Source organism: Hirundo rustica, chromosome 20, assembly GCF_015227805.2.
Source record: "Hirundo rustica isolate bHirRus1 chromosome 20, bHirRus1.pri.v3, whole genome shotgun sequence".
Lineage (NCBI taxonomy): Eukaryota > Metazoa > Chordata > Aves > Passeriformes > Hirundinidae > Hirundo > Hirundo rustica.
The window spans coordinates 5,747,215-5,765,469 of NC_053469.1; the positions used below are offsets into that span (position 1 = coordinate 5,747,215).

The 18,255-nt window shown below is 44.0% G+C and overlaps 1 protein-coding gene across 19 annotated transcripts in view; it reads left to right on the top strand.

Annotated features, from left to right (window-relative positions):
• The window catches only part of DNM1 (dynamin 1), a 65,561-nt gene that overhangs the window by 19,065 nt on the left and 28,241 nt on the right, over positions 1 to 18,255 (top strand). For 15 of the 19 annotated variants that reach the window (XR_005703756.2, XR_005703757.2, XR_005703753.2 and 12 more), the window contains exons 2-10: positions 4,541 to 4,614; positions 5,167 to 5,316; positions 5,697 to 5,900; positions 6,420 to 6,518; positions 7,194 to 7,354; positions 8,198 to 8,340; positions 8,419 to 8,554; positions 9,733 to 9,800; positions 10,816 to 10,954. Coding sequence is in view for 14 of the 19 variants with exons in the window: in XM_040083645.2 (XP_039939579.1) it covers positions 4,541 to 4,614; positions 5,167 to 5,316; positions 5,697 to 5,900; positions 6,420 to 6,518; positions 7,194 to 7,354; positions 8,198 to 8,340; positions 8,419 to 8,554; positions 9,733 to 9,800; positions 10,816 to 10,954 (1,174 nt within the window). In the remaining 5 variants the exon portion in view is untranslated. Of the gene's footprint in view, positions 1 to 4,540; positions 4,615 to 5,166; positions 5,317 to 5,696; positions 5,901 to 6,419; positions 6,519 to 7,193; positions 7,355 to 8,197; positions 8,341 to 8,418; positions 8,555 to 9,732; positions 9,801 to 10,815; positions 10,955 to 14,174; positions 14,314 to 18,255 lie in introns of all 19 variants that reach the window. The other 4 variants (XM_040083647.2, XM_040083655.2, XM_040083644.2 and 1 more) reach the window with 1 other exon arrangement.

An 18,255-nucleotide genomic window follows, 5' to 3' on the forward strand; every position in this document is an offset into this window, starting at 1 on the left:
CAGCAAAGCTGGTGGACCAGGCACAACATGCCCCTAAGAGTCACTGAGATACTCAAAGACTTGCTCTCCTTTAGAGATCTCAGTATCTCATTTAACAGGAAAACATCAGATCAAGTGTTTGACCAAAGGAGTAAACAGGTATTCTTTGATCTGGGCAAACTGTGCGTGTGTGCCCACAAATGTGCCCCTACTGCAATGAACCAGCTCATCTAAGTATCTTTTAATGAACAGTCGCATTTTCTTCAGTGTACCAACAGTGAATAAACACAAGAAACATGTCTGAAAGTTTCAGTGTGTGCCTCTTCAGGTAATCCCAAGCTTTCCATATGGATATGTGTCCTATTTTTTTGATTGCATCTGTCTTTCCTTCCCTTTCCATACAATATATATTGATTTATACAAGGAGTTTGTCAATCTCCTTTGTTTTATGAGTACTCTGGGCAAAGTGTCTTTGCTTGATGTTACTTTTAACTTCTAATCCTCTGTACTGTGCAAGTCATTAAATGAATTCTAAAACTTCTTTATAGAACAAAGGTGGGGTGTTTTTTCATCATTAAATAGCCACTAATAACCTTTTTGTTCTGTAGGATTCTAAGTTACTTAATGCATGAAGGCTTTTTGTATATAGTGTCTGGCTTTAGTTAAAAACTTCAAACAAACAAACAAAACAATTAAGGAAACCCCAATTCCCAGTGCACTGATTATAAATGTATCATTGCACGACATCACGATTGCTTTAATGTGTTTTCAGGGTGTTTGGATTTTGTTTCAGTGTTGCCCTACAGTAACTGCTACATTGGTTCCCTTCCCTTCAATACTTTTTTACATTATGAATGCAGCTTTCAGCCCAAACCTGTGCTCTCAAACAGCTCTGCATGTGAAAATAGTAATAAGACTGGAAGGGATGCTGTGATTGTGCTTGCCCTAAGGTAGCTAGTCAAGAACATGTGTAAGCACTTCAGAACTGAGCAATGCAAAATACAACAAAAAATGCCTTTTCAGGTCATTTCCCTGCCTGAACTCTTTCAGCCTGAGACCCGTCAATATTTGCATCCTTGGTTCTTTTTGATGCCTTGGTTTAGAAGAGGAGATTTATTTCTGGTCAGACCAAGAATTTACCTATCTCAATAATCTCTCTCTGCCTGTTGTTAATAAAAGAGTGTGAAATACATAGAAAAAAGTCTTCCAGTAAGTGATGCTTTGGGAAATGTAGTTATCTGAGCCTAGTTTTCCAACCTTGATAAAATGCATGGAATTGCATTGCTAGAACTGATACCTCAATATCTTGATTCAGGAATTTTGAGTCAATAGCTGAGAAAGCTACAAGCGAATTAAGTATTTATATTCCCTGAATACAGCTCTGTCTGTTTTAGTTGCTACTTTGTGTATTTTCTAGATGAAGCCTAGCCTGGAGGAGTGGCACAGTGTTGTATTCCTGCTTTAAAGCACAGGAAATCAAATGTTGTCAGGCGCTTCTGTGCGTTACAAACAAAGCAACAGAAAAAGGACTTTCCAATTAAGATAAAAAGTGAAAGAGGAAAACAGGAGGTTGGTGCCCTCAACCTGAGTAACATAATTCAGGCACAGTCATGTATGTGATGAGGCTCTGGCGTCATGCTAGAGGCTGCCTTGTCTCAGCACTCTGAGCCTTTATAACAATTTATCTCTGAAGACTTATTCCATCTTTCTTATTCCTCCCTCAGCCTTGCTCTTTTACATCTCACCTGCTGGAAATGAATAAGCCAGTTTAACCCCTCTGCTCTTGCCTGCCGTGGTCATCTGGCACCTGGTGGTTTTTACCTGGTGGTTATCTTCCTGATTCCACCTTGGCGTCATCACTTTGGGCTGCTCTTTCTGGAGCAATGTCTGTGTGTGTGTGTAGCTCTTCCTTCAGGCTCTGAGGTGAACTCAGACTGTACTGGACGTGTTGTCTGTGCCACACGTGCTCTGTGGTTGTAGATGATTTGCAGGAGTACTTTGTGTCCCCTGCAAGAGGGCAGGCAGGGCTCTCCACTCCTCCAGCTCCTCGACACTCAGCCAGCTCCCCTCAAAATTTACTAATCCCTACTATTTACTACTTACTAAAAGTATAAATTTACTTTTTAGTTTCTGTGATTTGCAAGGCTTAGCTGGAGCAGGAGGAGGAAGGGATTTTCCCAACAGACTGTAGAGAGAAAGTACATGAAGAATAGGAAATAACATGGATACAGCGGGCTGATACTGCATCAGCTGTAGGGTTTGTTTTAATTAAGCTTTTTGGCTGTAACTCCTGATAGGAGTCAAGTGTAGAGAAGATGTGGAAGCTGAACTGCACATACCTCCCAAGAGTTTGTGGGTAAGAGTTCCCATTCATTTTCTGATATTAGGGATCAGATTTGCATGTATTTTCACTCAGAACTAGAGCAGCACTAAAGATTGTTGGTTTAGGTGACAAAATTTGGCATATGGATTTGTTGTCTTGTCCTCTAGAGGACTTGGTGGTTTTTCCCTGGAACAGCCTGGGAGTGACTTGAGTTAACAAATAAATTGGATCTTTTTAAAATAGTGCTGGAACCCAGTGTCATAGGTTTTCTGTCGATCTTTGTCTTGAGATTTTTATTTTCTTAGTAACTATGATAAGAACAGCAGAGAAATCGGGATTTTAACCAAAGCAGAAAGATTCAGGAAAACATAGTGCAACATGAATAGGATCTTGCTTCCTATTGATTTCATGCTTATAAATGCAAGTGGTCCTTTTTCTCCAGTAAAGCAAGATTTGATACTGCAAATTGGAAACCAATAGCTGGAGGACTGTCTTGGTGTGTTGAAAAGGTTATCTAGTAATAGGACTCCTTTTTCCTGGGTATAAATTCAAAATAATTCAGTGGAGTTCAAATGGATTTGTTGTGCTAACAGCTGATACAAGGATATGACTTTGCCACATATTGAGCACAGACATCTATAGGAATGGAGCTGAGACAGCAGAAAACCGTTAGAATGATGCAGTGTCTCAAAGATTCCAGGGTTAATCCCACTGGAATGGAAAAAACTAGAGCTGTATTATTTGAAAATCAAATGAAAGGCAATCCCCAGTTAGCCCTTTATATTTCTGGAAAGTCTAAAATAATGAGAATGAGTTTGTCTAATTTTAACTGATAGAGTTGTACCAGAGGTTCCATTACTCCTGACTTAGTAATTAATAGGTGATATTTTTATTTGAGGTGTTAGAGGATGCACAGTGCCTCCTTACACTCATTTCACTTGAACCTAGTCTCTATTTTTTTATATTACCAAGTTAATCTGACATGCCCACAGATGGGACATTGCTTCTATAGCTGAGAAAACGGAAATGCAGAGAAGCAGAATAACTTGCATAGGGGTGACACAGGAAATGAGTGGCCAAAGCAGATGAGACAGAGCTGCTCAAGGCATTGTCTGGTGTGTTGAAACAGAAACACATTTCTCATCTTCATGGACTTTGTCAGTCCCAAGTTCATGCAGAGGTAAGAGGAAGACCTCCAAGTGGAGAGCCCTGGATTTCTCAGTCAGCAGAGTCAATAGTTACTCCTGAGTCAGCAAAATTTTTCCTTGCCACAGCTATGAAGGGAGGTGGGATTGTCTGCCAGAATCCTGCCAGTGTTAGGCAGAGCTTCTTTTAACAGAGAAAACTATGTTCATGCTGTAGGAAGTGTATTTTGAAGTGATGCTTCTCCCAGTAGGTAAGGAAGCAATTGATTGTATTTTCAGAACTGCTCAGTGGCTCTCGAAGAGCCACATGAAGAGCCAAGTACTAGAAAACCAGGCCACAAACTAGCAAGGTCATCAGCAGATGCAGTAAGCACGCCTAGCCTTGGATTGGAAAAAAAGGAAAAGCAAAGGAGAACTGGTGGGCTGTGGCTGCTAAGTCAGCATTTGGAGAGTGTTGGCAGAAGGCTGCTTTCCCTTGAAGTTACTTGAAGTACACGAAAATTCAGGATTCTTGTAAATACAGAAGGAAACTGCTGCTTTTGCCTTTGCCTTTTGACATCTTAAGTAGTTATAGCCAGGAGAGACCCTGTGTGGAAACAAGCTTTTGGCTGCTGGTTATTTTCTCAGTTGTTTGTATCACGTGGTGTTTGCACACTGGGACAATGTGATGTCTTCCCAAGCCCCAAGTGCAGGGTGTGAGTGAATTTGTGTATTTGTTTTTGCCAAAAGGAGACATGCTAGTTCTTTGGCTCTGTGTCAACTTCTCTTTTCTTTCTGAAAGATGAAAGATGATTTTTTTCCAAAGTACAGACAGCTGTATTGAACCAGCTTGTTTGTTAACTTGGAACTTCCACTGAAGGAGCTGTACTGTCACAGACATGATCAGAGGGACTGTGCTGTGAGCATAAACTACTTCAGAGCAAGCTCTTGCCCTTCTCAAGGAGAGGCACTTTGTGTTTAGTGCCTTAAACTTTTTTTCTGCTTATAGCTGGGACTCCCTCTTAGAATCCATGTATACTTAGAGAAGCAGAAAGGCTGTGAAAAGGGAAGGAAACAATCACTCACTCATCCAAAACTTCCTGTTTCATTTCAGGGACTTTCTGCCACGTGGATCTGGCATTGTAACCAGGCGCCCACTGGTCCTTCAGCTGGTAAATGCCAGCACAGGTATGTGAGCTCCCTTCCCTTGTGTGGATTGCTGTCTTAGTCAGGAAAGTCTTATTTGATCAGTAGCACTGCTCAATGGGGAAAAGAAATAAGAATTTTCCCCAGGAAAAATGACCTGCAGCCTTCTTGCCTGTTTAACATCTGATGCATTAAGTGTTCAGAAGTAAAAGGCTTCTTAATGTTTTTTTGTTTGTTTGTTTTGTTTTAATTTATTAGTCAAGGCTCCATGCATACACATTGTAATTTTCCTTTGCCTATGCAGCTGTGACTCTAATGGGTGGATAAGACCTAAAAGCCAGGTGACCCTGCTGAAAATGTAGTGAATTAATGCAGTGAAGATGTTGGGCTCACCTGAATTATCTCAGATGTTGACCACATAAACTGCAGCAACTTCTGTTCCAACCTGCAAAGTCTGTTGGGAAAGGCCCTTGCCAGACTTCGTCCCTTCAATTGTGTTTTGTTGTGTTGTGCTTCAGGATGTGACGCTTTCATCACACTTTTCAGCGTTTCTCTGATTTCAGTGACTATTTGACTCTGCTTCTATTTAAATAGAATATGGTGAGTTCCTACACTGCAAAGGAAAGAAATTCACCGATTTTGAGGAGGTCCGTTTGGAGATCGAGGCTGAAACAGATCGTGTTACTGGCTCCAACAAAGGGATTTCCCCTGTGCCCATCAATCTCCGAGTCTACTCTCCCCATGGTGAGTCCTAATGCAGAGGGACCAACTCTTCTAGAAGGTTCTGCAGTCCATTGTGAACTGAAAACAAAGAACTGTCCTCCCTTCCTATTCAGTGTAGCATACGTGGAAGGACTTTGAGGGCACAGTTCTCCTGACCAGCGTGAAAACAAGTGATTTAAAAGGAAGGGTGATGAGATCATGGACAATCACAGCAGAAACAACCTGCAGCTAGTTCTTACTGAGCCATAACAAGAAGGGAATAGAAAGCTTTGTGTGCTTTTGTGTGTGCATCTCTTATCCCTGTGATATATTGGAGTCACTTTAACTGCAGGTGGTACTTAAAGACCAGAACATTCCTACCTTAACAATCTCTTGTGTTAACTCTTGTGTGCTATGTCTAGTCCTGAACCTGACCTTGGTGGATCTGCCGGGTATGACCAAAGTCCCTGTAGGGGATCAGCCCCCTGACATCGAGTTCCAGATCCGAGACATGCTCATGCAGTTTGTCACCAAAGAGAACTGCCTCATCTTGGCAGTATCCCCAGCCAACTCTGATTTGGCCAATTCTGATGCCCTGAAGATTGCAAAGGAGGTGGATCCTCAAGGTAAATGTCTCCTAATTTACCCTGGCATTACTGGAGAGTGGCCTGATTTTCATTTGGTTGTGATTAGCCCAGTAGCTGTGGCTCATGTCTAGTGCCTTGGGATGTGTCTTTACCAACAAACAGTCTTCTGAGAGGTATTAGCGAGTGTTAACGGTTGCTGTAGTACAAATTGTGTTACTCCCCTTTTCTTCATTTGTCTAAGCTCCATTTCTGAAGGGTTGAAGGATTTCCTTTCCTTTAATCATTTACATTTGGCCTAGAAAGAACTAGGAAAATAAATATGCACTAAAATCCTTTTCTGCTGTGGCATAGCTTGTGCATTCAGCAGGATACAACTGAGAACTGATCTCGATTTTTGTCTGTTTTTCTCTTGTGGCCTCTTGTACGTGATGGGAGCTGTAATGTGGGACTTGAAGAGCCCTTGGGTAGCTAAATTGGACAATCTGTAAGCTCTGTGAACAGAGGAAAACCATACATGAGTTGTTTGCTGATCAAGTATGTTTGTGTTTTTTTCCATAGGCCAACGCACCATTGGGGTCATTACCAAGCTGGATCTTATGGATGAAGGGACTGATGCACGAGATGTATTAGAAAACAAATTGCTTCCCCTCCGTAGGGGTATGTTTCCTTGTGATCTCCTTGCTCTGTTTTCCCTGTGTGAGGTGTCCTGGCCTCATCCTCTTCCTCCAGTACATCCCCTTCCTATAACATCTCTTACAACTTGGGGTTAAGCCATCTCTGTTCCAATCTAGAAGTGAAAAAACTTGGGAAGCAGTGCTCAGTCATGATGTTAACAGAAACTTTTGAGGTATTTATACCTTGATATGTAGTCCTAGCAGAAACACAGCCTTATGCTCTCATTTTTACTTTCTCTTTCCTCCTTTCATTAAGGCAAGCTGTGGAAGATGTCTAAAATACTTCCCTTGCTGCCATAGTTGAGATATTTAATAATTCTGTGCTGTGGTACTTGCTGTGGCCATAGCAAAAGTACCTGTGCTAAGTACTCAAAAAAGGGGAGTCTGAAATAAATGAGACTGGCGTGTGCTTTGTGTTAGGGGAACAGTAATAAATAAGCTAGCTCTCTGCTCTGTACTCATTTTTGTCCTGAATACCAAAATATTAGAACCTGGGCCATTCAAGGAAATTCTAATTTTAAGCTCTTCCAGTTGCCCCTAATAATATGCTGCTACTAGAATCCCCCTTTTTTAGTGCTACTGGCTGAATAACTTCCTTCTCAAGTCTGAGTTTTATTTACATCCTTGAACCATCTGATCTCTTATCCCACTCCCACAGGTTACATTGGTGTGGTCAACAGAAGTCAGAAGGACATAGATGGCAAGAAGGACATTCAGGCAGCTCTGGCTGCAGAGAGAAAGTTTTTTCTCTCCCACCCAGCCTACAGACACATGGCTGATCGTATGGGAACCCCATTCCTGCAGAAAGTACTGAACCAGGTACTGTCCACAGTCCAGAACTGCTGCCCATGGTGTCACAAGCTGTGAAGCACATTGAGGCCAATAATGGAGCTTGGGCGCCAAAGGCAGAGCGCTGATTTATCCTTTCAAATTCAGTAGTTGGTTTGTGATATATACACTATCAGGATGCAAGGTCTTTCTGGCTAAGTTAAAAGATACCTTCTAAATTCTAGTGATCTCTGTACCTAATGGTATTTATGTGATACTGATAGTCATTTCCCATCTATTGAGGCTATCTATTTTTCATACAGTAGCAATTTACTGTTGCTTCCCTCTCTGCTCCCTTAAAATACTCTCTGAAGAGAGTCTCTTTCCTATTTCTCCTTATTCAAATATTCATCTTTAAGCTGGAGTTTCCCACAAAGCTGCTACTCATCAGAGCCTCAGGAGTGGTTTTGACTCCTTCCACCTTGGCCTTTTCACCCTTTTTTTTTGGAAAAAAGGCTTTACCACTACACTGGGTGTCAATGGTGTGCTAATCTGAAGGCAGAATAGCCTTGTGTATAAAGCAAATGCTAATACTTGTATGTGGAATTTATTCTTGGGTTTGGGTCAGCAGGTTTGTGTGGAAGGGAGTTTTTCACCAGAGCAGAAGGTAAACTGAAGGTCAAGAGTAGAGGGGGGCAATAGGCAGGAGCTGGCGAGGGGGAATTCCTTCAGCTCATAACTGGTGTTTGTCCTGGGATAGACATTTTGTTAGCACCACCCAGCAGAACTGAGCACAGAGAGAAGCCTTCATCTTTTTCATAGTGCAGAGGCAGAAAACTCCTCCCAGTGACTACCTAGAGGTTTATTGTCTTCTTAAACCTTCTTCTCGTGCAGCAATTGACCAACCACATCCGTGACACGCTGCCGGGGCTGCGGAACAAGCTCCAGAGCCAGCTCCTCTCCATTGAGAAGGAGGTGGAGGAGTACAAGAACTTTCGCCCTGATGACCCTGCTCGCAAGACCAAAGCTCTGCTTCAGTAAGTGGCCCCAGTGTCCCTCCCTGGAAGGGACTGCTCAGCAAAGAGTTCTACTTCATGCTCTCGGTTTTCCTTCAGGATGGTCCAGCAGTTTGCTGTGGACTTTGAGAAACGCATTGAAGGCTCTGGGGACCAAATTGACACCTATGAGCTGTCGGGAGGAGCTCGGATCAACCGCATCTTCCATGAGCGTTTCCCCTTTGAACTGGTGAAGGTACTGCTTCCCCATGCTGCTCAGATACTTCTTGTTTCCTCTTGTATGTTACTACTTCTGTCTCCTGCTGCTCTTGATATCTTTTGTCAGCAGTCTTTCTCTTCAGCTACTTTGTTTCATGGTTTTCCCTTTTATCACCTTTTTCACTTGTTTGTCTCCTTTATTGGACTCTCCCATAGTGCTGACTTTTCCCTCTGTCCCTGTTCTTGTGACAGAACTTAACTTTCTCTGAGGTAAATGACAATATTTTTTGGGCTTGATTCCTAAATGTGAAATGGAGTGTGAAAAATCACTTTTAACACAGCCAGTGGTAAGTCAATGACTGAATGCCCTCACAGATATGTCAAAGCTACTATGACTGAATTGCATATAGAAGGAATAGTGCTGAAACTCGTAATTTCTTGATCTTGAGCATCAGACTAGATCTAAAGTTCTCATAGGTACCTAAGAAGCAAGAAAAAGAATTGTAGGTATACCTGGGATTACTTCTGTCTGTCCCTATCAATGGCCTAGAGGTGGGAATGGTGCAGAAACTGTACTCCCCTCTTAACAGTGGAAGAGAATTGTTATTGAAAGACAGTTTTCTTGGATGCACTATCCAAGAAGTGTGGAGAAATTCAGGTACACTAACCTGATCAGGAGGGGTACTGAAAATCTTTTTTTAATGTCTGTTGGAACAAGCTTGAGAGCCAGATCTTTTTGCTTCAATATTTTTTGCATTCTGCTTCCCTTTTTTTCACATTTGAATAAGATGATGCCTTTCTAGTGAAATAAATAGCTTTCCTTGTGTTAGATTTACAATTCACACAAAACGTTTTATCCATTTGTGGTGTTCACTAAAAAAGCAACTGCCAAGATCTCATTGTAAATGTGTGGCAAACTAATTTGCTTTAGAAAGCCATCTAACACTTCAGTCCCAGTGCTTTATCTCAAAGAAACTCCTTGAGAGCAGCTGGGGCATCTGTAAAAGAGGCCCTTAGCTGTTCGTGTGTGTCCAGGCTGTCCTGCTTTGGCCACAGCGGTTTTGTGGCTGGACTCTGTATCCAACACTTGAGCTAATATCTCATGTGTCATGTGGTAGTGCTGGCACGGGACCTCTTCTCTTCAAAGTCTGCTGCTGTGTCCTGCTGTGCAAATCAGTGTCAGAAAGTTTCTGATGGAGTTCTGTCCTGGTGCAGATGGAGTTTGATGAGAAGGAGCTGCGGCGGGAGATCAGCTACGCCATCAAGAACATCCACGGTATCAGGCACGTATCACACGCTAGGCAGAGCTCTGGCTGAAAAGCCTTGTAAATACTTCCAGGCCTTCCAAATGGAGCTGAAGACTTCAGAGGTACGGTAGGTCAGCCAGGGGGAGGGATAACCTTTCTCTTGAATCATGGATAGGGACAATCATTCAAGTGAGTTTGCTTGCTTTTCCCATGTGGGAGTCACAGAAGCCTAAAAGGTAAAAGCCTGGGTGACTTAGCATCTTTTCCATCCTTCTTGGGCCTTTACATATGAAAGGGTAGGAAGAGGGATGCAACCCCATACAACTCCTTTGTTTAGTTAAAATTAAAACATTGATTTTCACACTAACCAACAGTTGGTTGTTCAAAAGAAGTGTTGGTACAGAGTCCCTCCTCCCCTAGAGATCCAAGGGAGCACTGGTTTGCCCATGACCAGGGTCCCACTGGCCCCACACAGTTAGCAAACAGGTTTGTGTTCCCTTCAGTGTGAAGGTGAGTTGTCAGAAAATTCAGCCCTGAAGACCCTGAGTCGTGCTGCTCTTGGGAAGGTGCCTGTTGGAGCCCTTCTGCACACAGGGATGTGAACAAACACTGACCTAGATTCATTTTCATTCCTTTCCCTTGCTTGGTCACCAGCTGAACTTGATAAAGGATATAAGATGTGTCAGTGTCCTAACCATTAAGAAAATCTTCCAGAGCAGGCCTCATCTCCTGCACAACTCTGAGGTCAAATAGACTGTGGAGGGCTCAGCCCCTGTCACCCTTAGGCTGAGGTGAAATGGTGACCTGACTATGGCTGTCCAGCTCAGATCCATTTTGCCCTCAGCACCTCCTTCCTTGCAAATGCCAAGCATCCCTCGTTTTTCATGAACTTCAGTCAGGGCTTGTCCAGGGGATGTGACGTTTCCTGGCCCAAATGTCCTGGGTTTTGGTGATGACAGTGCCTGCTCCAAGATGTGTGTGTAACGCTGTGACATTCTCCTTGCCCCTTCTCCCCTTCCTGCCTTGTCTTGTCCCCACCCTGGGTGTTTAGAACCGGTCTCTTCACACCTGACATGGCCTTTGAGACCATTGTGAAAAAGCAGGTGAAGAAGATTAAAGAACCTTGCCTGAAATGCGTGGACATGGTCATTTCGGAGTTAATCAATACTGTTAGACAGTGCACCAAGAAGGTAACCAGAGGCAGCATGGAGTTGGCACCTTCCACCTGCTCGCTGGCTGCGGCGCAGCATCGTGACCTGGGCAGGGACTTGCCTGCAGCCACACTTGGTGTTTTCACCACCTCCTCAGCATGACTAGACCTGAGCAGAGCCAGCCTGGAGCGATCCAGCCAACAAGCCAAACAGAAAGGAAGCACTGTGGGATGTGTGCTATGGCCCTGCTCCCTGAATCTTTTAGAGCTGAGGCATGCTGGAGGTGTCCTGGCCACTCCTTTGTCTGTAGCATGATTCCTGGTTCCTTTGAAAACCAAGGGTATTTCTCTATGGCTATGTTTTTCTTTAAATTTATTATCTGGGTTTATTTTCCAAGCCAGAGACTAGGGTTTAAATTTTGTGCCCTCTGTTTTTGTAGAAGTGAGAGGATTAATCCCAGAGTTGCCCTTGGGGGTGTATGGGGCTGAAATTTAGAGCTACAGCATTTAGAGTTGTTGGTTGTATTCTCAAGGAAATGTTCCTGTGCTGTTTGGCTTGGTTTCTGGCTGGTTTGGTCCATATCCTGATCTGGAATAGCAGCACATGGCTGAGAAGAAGCAAGTTAGAAATGTTCATCGGCCTCTGGGGTCCATCTGTGCTCTCTCTCAAGAGAGAGGGGATCAGGCTTTGTCCTTTGGGATCCATACTGGAATATTTTGGGGTCAGGGGTGGCAACCTGCCTTGATTCTGCCCTTTGGATGTGGCAGCTTTTGTTTTTGAGGTTGGGGTTGAAAGCGAGCAAGATAAGATGACTTGTGCCATTCTTCTCAGCCGTGACTTGCTGCTTCAGGCAGGGCTGGGTGCTGGTGAAAAGGCACCTCAGTTAGGATTAGGTGGGCACTGGAGACTGGAATCGCCACTGACTATTCAGGTGCAGGTAAATGGGCACTGCAGGAGGTTTCCACACAGTCTGACCCCCTCTCTGCAAGGGTGGGGACAGGCGCCCAGGTGGTGGCACTTGCCATCCCTTGCACAAGTGCCTGGTCCTTAGGGCCAAGAGCCTCTGCAGAAGGGCTCAGGTATGCAGACACATGCTTTGCCCCTCAGGACAGACTGGGAGAGCTAAGTGGATGCAGTGAGAGGTTGCTCAGGTTTCTAGAGTGCTGGAGGAGCTTCCTTTTTCTGTCCTGCTGTCCTCTCTCGGGGTGTGTGACTGTGGGAAGCACCCAGAAAATTGCCATTAGAGCCTGTTGACAGGTAAGCACAGGCCCTCGGGCTGCCAAGTATCCAGAGTCACCTGCTAACTGGATCAGAAGGGCCCTCCTTTTTCATGCCCTCTGAAGCTTCTTTTGATTTGTTCCCCATCCATCAATTGCTAATTAAAACTGCCCATTGATTCTTTCTCATTGCATCCTCTCCTTCACTTCCTATTTCTTACTTCATTGTTTATTTTTCATTCCTCTTTTTACTGATGATTTTAGAATAAACCCTCTGTTCTGAAGGCAGCAGTTCCTCAAGTGATCATGTGGTGGGTACAACAGGGTGAGGAATATGGGAGGAGAAGAGACCACATGGATGGAGAGGAAATGTCACAGATTCAGGAATAAAGGACTCCATTTCAGCTTGGATCCTACTGCTAAGGTGTTCATGGTTAACTTCAGTTCTAGTTGCTCTGTGTGTGCTCTAGTAGCCATGGTTCCAATTTTGTATATGAAGAAACAAAATACGCTCATTCCAGTGATACTCGGATATTGCAAGGGACTAATTTTTTTTTTTTTTTTTAAATCAGACTTCCCTTGAAGTCTGGTGGGGGAAACAACATAACTTGAGCTTAGCTGGGCAACTGGCTTTTTAAGAAGCCTCTGCTGGGTCAGAGGATGTGAACTGAACTCTGGAAATGCTCTTGCTTTGCTCAAAAGGGGCATTGTTCGCACCTGGAGGGAGAACCTTGGGTTAATCCAAACCCTGTAACATATTCCAACTCCTTGCTGCTTAAAAGGCAGAGTGGTTGTACATCCCCTAATATGTGTTGGAGGTTGTTTTAATACTGGTGTTGCTTGGGGACTTGCAGGTGTTATACACAGAGATGTGAAAGATGATGTGAAGGAGTAAATACCTGATTTACATGAAGTGGTGGTTATTTATAGCCACCCCAGGATTCGTTGTTAGCTGCAGGCACCCCAGGTGTGGTTATAAACTGCAGCTCTAGAGAAGCAATATCCCCTTCCCATGCCAAGGGGATGTTATTCCCTGAAGGCACTGGCAAAGTAGTAATGGTAAGATAAGTAACTCAGATTGTGTAAAAAAGAGTATCCAGTAGAAGCTCTGAAGTGTTAAAAGAAGTGCTGAAAAACTTTTTTTGGGTGCAGTAGTCTTGAATTGGATTGATCTTGGCTATATTTTAGTAACATTAGTTTCTGTGGACTTTCTGTTCTTCTTGAGTGGAGCCACTGAGAACACAGACCGCAAAATATCAGTGGAAATTAATAGTTCCTTATAAATCACAGCAGGCCTATGATGGGTCTGATACTGCAGGTATAATGGATGCTTTGTATAGCTGTGGACGTCCTGTAGCACATTTGCATTTTCCTAAATCCTGGGTACATCTGTTCTTACTGAGGAAGCTGATGTTGCAGGGGAGGTGAGTGAGATGAAATATGTTCTGTAAGTGGAGCGTTTTTTCCCAAATCCCTGAAACTGAGAGACATCAGTTCAGTTCTGCCAAAACAAGATGCAAGTGACAGACCTCTGCAGGTCTTAGCCTGGCTCCTCTTCCGGCTTCCTGCAGCTGGAATAAGAAAAGGTGGAAGGGGAGATAATTGTGGTCGGGAGGAAATAAGATAAAGAGAAATGGTGAACCTCTAGGAAAAGAGGCAGTGGCTCAGTGGCAAGAAGTTTTGTCTTGAAATCCAAAGAAGCTTTCCTTCAGGAAGTGATCACTTGATCCCTGGGGGCTCCATTCATTCATCTTGCTCTTGACAGCTCACCATTTCACTGGCCCAGCTGCTCCTACCTCATACCCCCTTTGACACTTCCATTTGCCTGTAGACTCTCCTGATACTTGGCAGTGCACAGGCCCCATAGCAATGCTCACCTGGTTCAGTAAACTAATGGAATGAACCAAAATCTCACTTCTCATTTTGCCTTGTGTTTTCTCTCTTCTCCCTCTTCCTTCCTTCTTTCTTCCTCCTACCTGCTCTTTCTCTGCTTTGCTTTCTTCTTCCTCGTTGCTTCTTCCCACCCTTCCCCTGCCATGCAGAACGGGTCTCTTCACGCCTGACCTCGCTTTTGAAGCCATAGTGAAAAAGCAGGTGCAGAAGTTGAAGGAGCCAAGTCTGAAGTGTGTGGATATGGTAGTGAGTGAGCTCACATCCACCATCAGAAAGTGTAGCGAAAAGGTAAACAAACAAAATATTGAAGAAAGGTCAATGCCCATCCCCTTCCCACACACTTCCATGCTGTTTCTCCACACACACCAGGAACTCCAGCAGACCTAGAGAAAACTGATGTAACAATGCCTTTAGAGGAGAGCAGCAACCTGCAGGTACCGGAGCAGTTTAAAGGCAGGCCAAGGGGAGTGGGTAACAGCTGATGGGCTCTTTAGCCGAGCAGTGAGTTACTCTGCTGTAACCTTTTCCTCTGTCTGGCTCAGTGTGGATCAAACGCTTTGTAAGACCAGTTTGCTGTGCCATTTCCTGCACATTTGACTCCTTTGTTGTTATTTCTGGGACCCCCTTAAATCCAGGTACCCTAGAAAAAGATACAAAACCAGGAAAAGACCTCACACCCCCACAGCACAAGTCATTTGCAGTGCATATTGGGCCATGGCATCTACAAAACAATAGTTGATTAAAACTTTGAGGTGCAAGATGTTCTGCAAGAGACATTCAGAGTTCCAAAAGGCTTTGAGAAAAGCTTTTCCAGGCATTACACCCTCTGCATCATCCTCCTGCTGATTTCTCACTCCATGGGCTATGCTCAGGGGGAAGTAGTGTGATGCTTTTCCTTGCTTGCTGTGAACCACAGGAGGTGAAGCCTGAGGGCAGCAGCAGGTGGAGAGCGACAGGGAAGGTGTCAAGTAGTTCTCAGAGGCTGGGGCAGGAGTGGCTTTGATTCCCAGGCTGGTTCCCTCCAGGAGAGGGCACCACATGCCTCCTTTAAAAAGAAGGCAGATGTGGCAATTGGTGTTAAGCTTACCAGCGAGGGGCCAGAAACGTGTGGCACCGCAGTAGCGTGTTCTGGAAACGGAGTCAGAAAGGACTGTTTGATGGGCTGTTTTAGGACTTGGAAATTACAGTTTCCTTCTTCCAGGGTTACAGCCAGACTCAACAGCATTTTGGTGAGCCCTAAATTGGGAAGGAAGGGAAGATAAGAATTGATCTGAGTTCAGAGTGAGGGCAAAAGATGAGTTAACGAAGTCTGGCTCACTCAGGAGTGCAGAGCTCATTGCCACCTCTGTAAGGACACATCTTTGGCATGCCCCAAGCTCTGCCCAGTCTGTTTCTTGAGGAGTCCTGCTGTTGCCATATTGTGGGGTCTGGTGTGGTGAGGCAGAGTAATTCCTTCCCAGCCTCTTTCTAATGTGGATTTTTTATTTTGATGGGTGTGATTGCTTGCACTGTGTGCTGTATCCAGCTGGTGATGTCTGTTCTGGGTGGGGAGAGAGAAGGATGATGATAAAAACCCCAAGGGTGTTGAATTCTAGTTTCTGTATTGGACCATGTCATTAGAGTGGCTGGATACCCACTTGCTCTGTGGATTTTTTAGTCCATGGTGTGATGGATAACCCTGTGAGGATATTCCAAGATGGCACAACCTGGGTAATCCTGTAAGGAAGGTGATAGTGACACTGTAGGAGACTAATGGCTACAGTTAAAGCCAGGGAGGCAGATGTTAGATGTAAAATAACTGCCTGAATGAAAACACGTAGCAATGGTACTGGAAGAAAAAAGAAAGACTTTAGTAATGTTTAAATCAAATGTCTGCATGTAGCGAGAAGGTTAATCTTGCCTGTACCTCCCTCTGAAAGAGTAGAAAGAAAGAAAAGGCCACTTAATGATTGCAGCTGGACTGAGATGGGTTCTGATGGCATAAGGTAGTAACAGCACAGGGACATTAGTTAATTTGCAATATTTATTTTGCATGTTATAGCTCTAACTGCTTGACATGGACAAGAGCATGTGCTATTAGGGGAAGCATCTGGAAAAGGCTACTTTAGGACTGATGCTAATTATAAAGTAATACCCAGCCTGCCGTGTTGTGGACTGATGCTGCATCTGAAAAGATGACAAAAACCTCTAAATTCACCAGAAGTCCTGTAAGGCTTCTGGGAAAGGAAGGCTGCTTGGGTTGACACCTCTTGAATTAGCTTAACAGTCCTGTAGCCTTGGTTTGTTGCTGTCCTGAACTGTTGTGTGTTATTGTTTATGTTCTCTCACAATTATTTCATTTCACCCCAGATGGTGAAGAAATCATTGTATGTACAGTTGATAAAGCTGTATAGATCGACTATTATAAGACTGTAAAAGAACACAGAAGGTGACAAACCCATCTGTGTTCACAGTAGTTTTCCTGTATGAAAAGTTGACTATTTCTTGGCTATTAGACGAAGTTGAGGGCTGAAGAAGACGGTCATTAACAGCTGTCCTGTGACTGGTTTGATTCTGAGCTTCTTGCTGTTGGAGAATAGCTCCAAAGGCAGCAGAAAGCTGGTATAAGCATGCTCCCTTACATTTAGGAGGATAGTGTTCTAGCTAGTGTTTTTCCAAAAGCAGGAGCCTTCTGTGCCAGACTGCACTGCAGTGTCTCTCAAGTGCAGGAAGTCTTGCAAGTCAGCAGCCCTTCAGCTGAAGGTTGATCTCTGGTGTGCTGGCAAGGACTTATAGAATCTGCAAAGAGGGGAACTAAGGAGCATTGGGACAAATTGGTTTTCAAAGAGGGCTGTAAGCTCGTATTTTGATTGAACAGGAAAATGATGCTAAAACAGGATCGAAACCCCAGTGAGCTGGGACACGATCCCAGGCTGACAGACTTTATTTACCCCTCGAAGGGTCGCCTGCTCTCCTGTCTTTCAGAGTCATGGCATTTCTGGGTGCTGTTTGTTCTGCTGGTGATAACTCCTTGCCCCTCCATACCCTGTTGCATGTTCCTTGGTGGTGTGACATCCTGTGGCTTGTTTATCCTCTTTCCTTGCCCACCCTTGCTGCTCCTGTGCATGCTTGGGGTCAGAAGCTCCTGCATGGGGACCAATGCTGCCAATTTATTTTTGCACATGGATGTTGCTGGACAAGCTGGGTACTGAATAAACCACGACTTGTTTTGCACTTTGTGTGCATTTGAACTGGTTGGGACTGGGATGGTGGGGGGAGGTTTCATGTGTTTTTTGGTTGACTGTGTTTGTTGTTTGTTTGGGTTTTTTTTTAATTTGAAGCAAAGAAGCTGAGACTTGCTTGAAGGTTTTCCAACTTCCTGTTTTTCTGTTTGACATAACTTGCCCAACTATCCTTTGCCAACCCCCCCAAAGGAAACAGGAAGCTTTCCCTGTCTGTCTCTGAAGCAACCAGCTGCCTGAACCAAAAGATCATGGAGAACACTCAGTTTTTGCTTTCAAGGTGGTGGAACACTAATTCTGCTTTTTTTCCTGCCTCTGTTGCCTTCAAAAACAAACCACACAATTAAAAATAGTGTCAAATCTAGTCCAAATTCCAGTTCTAGGCTATTGCAACTTGCTTGACTGCAAAGGGGCTCAAAGGGTTTGAAACTTATTTGTTGACAGATGTTAGGAATATTGGTGGTGGTTAGTGCGGGATCTGGCTTCTAGAAGTGATGCTGCACATTTTGAGACTGTTCCTTGTAGCATATTATAATTATATATACAAAACAAAAGGGCAAACCAGTTTAAGAAGCTTCCATAAATGGGAGGAACAAAACAAATGCAGTACATGCCTTGGGCAAATGAGATTTTCTTTTTATACACCTCCTTGAGCAGGTATAAAAGAATAATATTGGGAAATGCTGTTCGATATCATAGTCAAATTGGACATATTAAAAAAAAAAACCCAGGGAAAATAGTTTCACAGGGGATAGGTGAAGTAGGGAAAACAGTGCTGGAGTCTGGATTTAGAGGATTAATTTCATTTGGCTGTGCCTGGCTTGATCTGAGATGGAACAGTTGCTGCTGTAGGAATCACCAGAGCTTTATGACTCTAGGCGAGAAGGCAGGAGCTGTGTGAAACCCAGAGGTGTTAAAGGTGCTGATTCTAGAAGTGTAACTCAGGTATTATCTCTGTAGATAATCTTCCCTTGCATCAGGGCTACCAGAGTCCTTCTGCTTCTCGGTG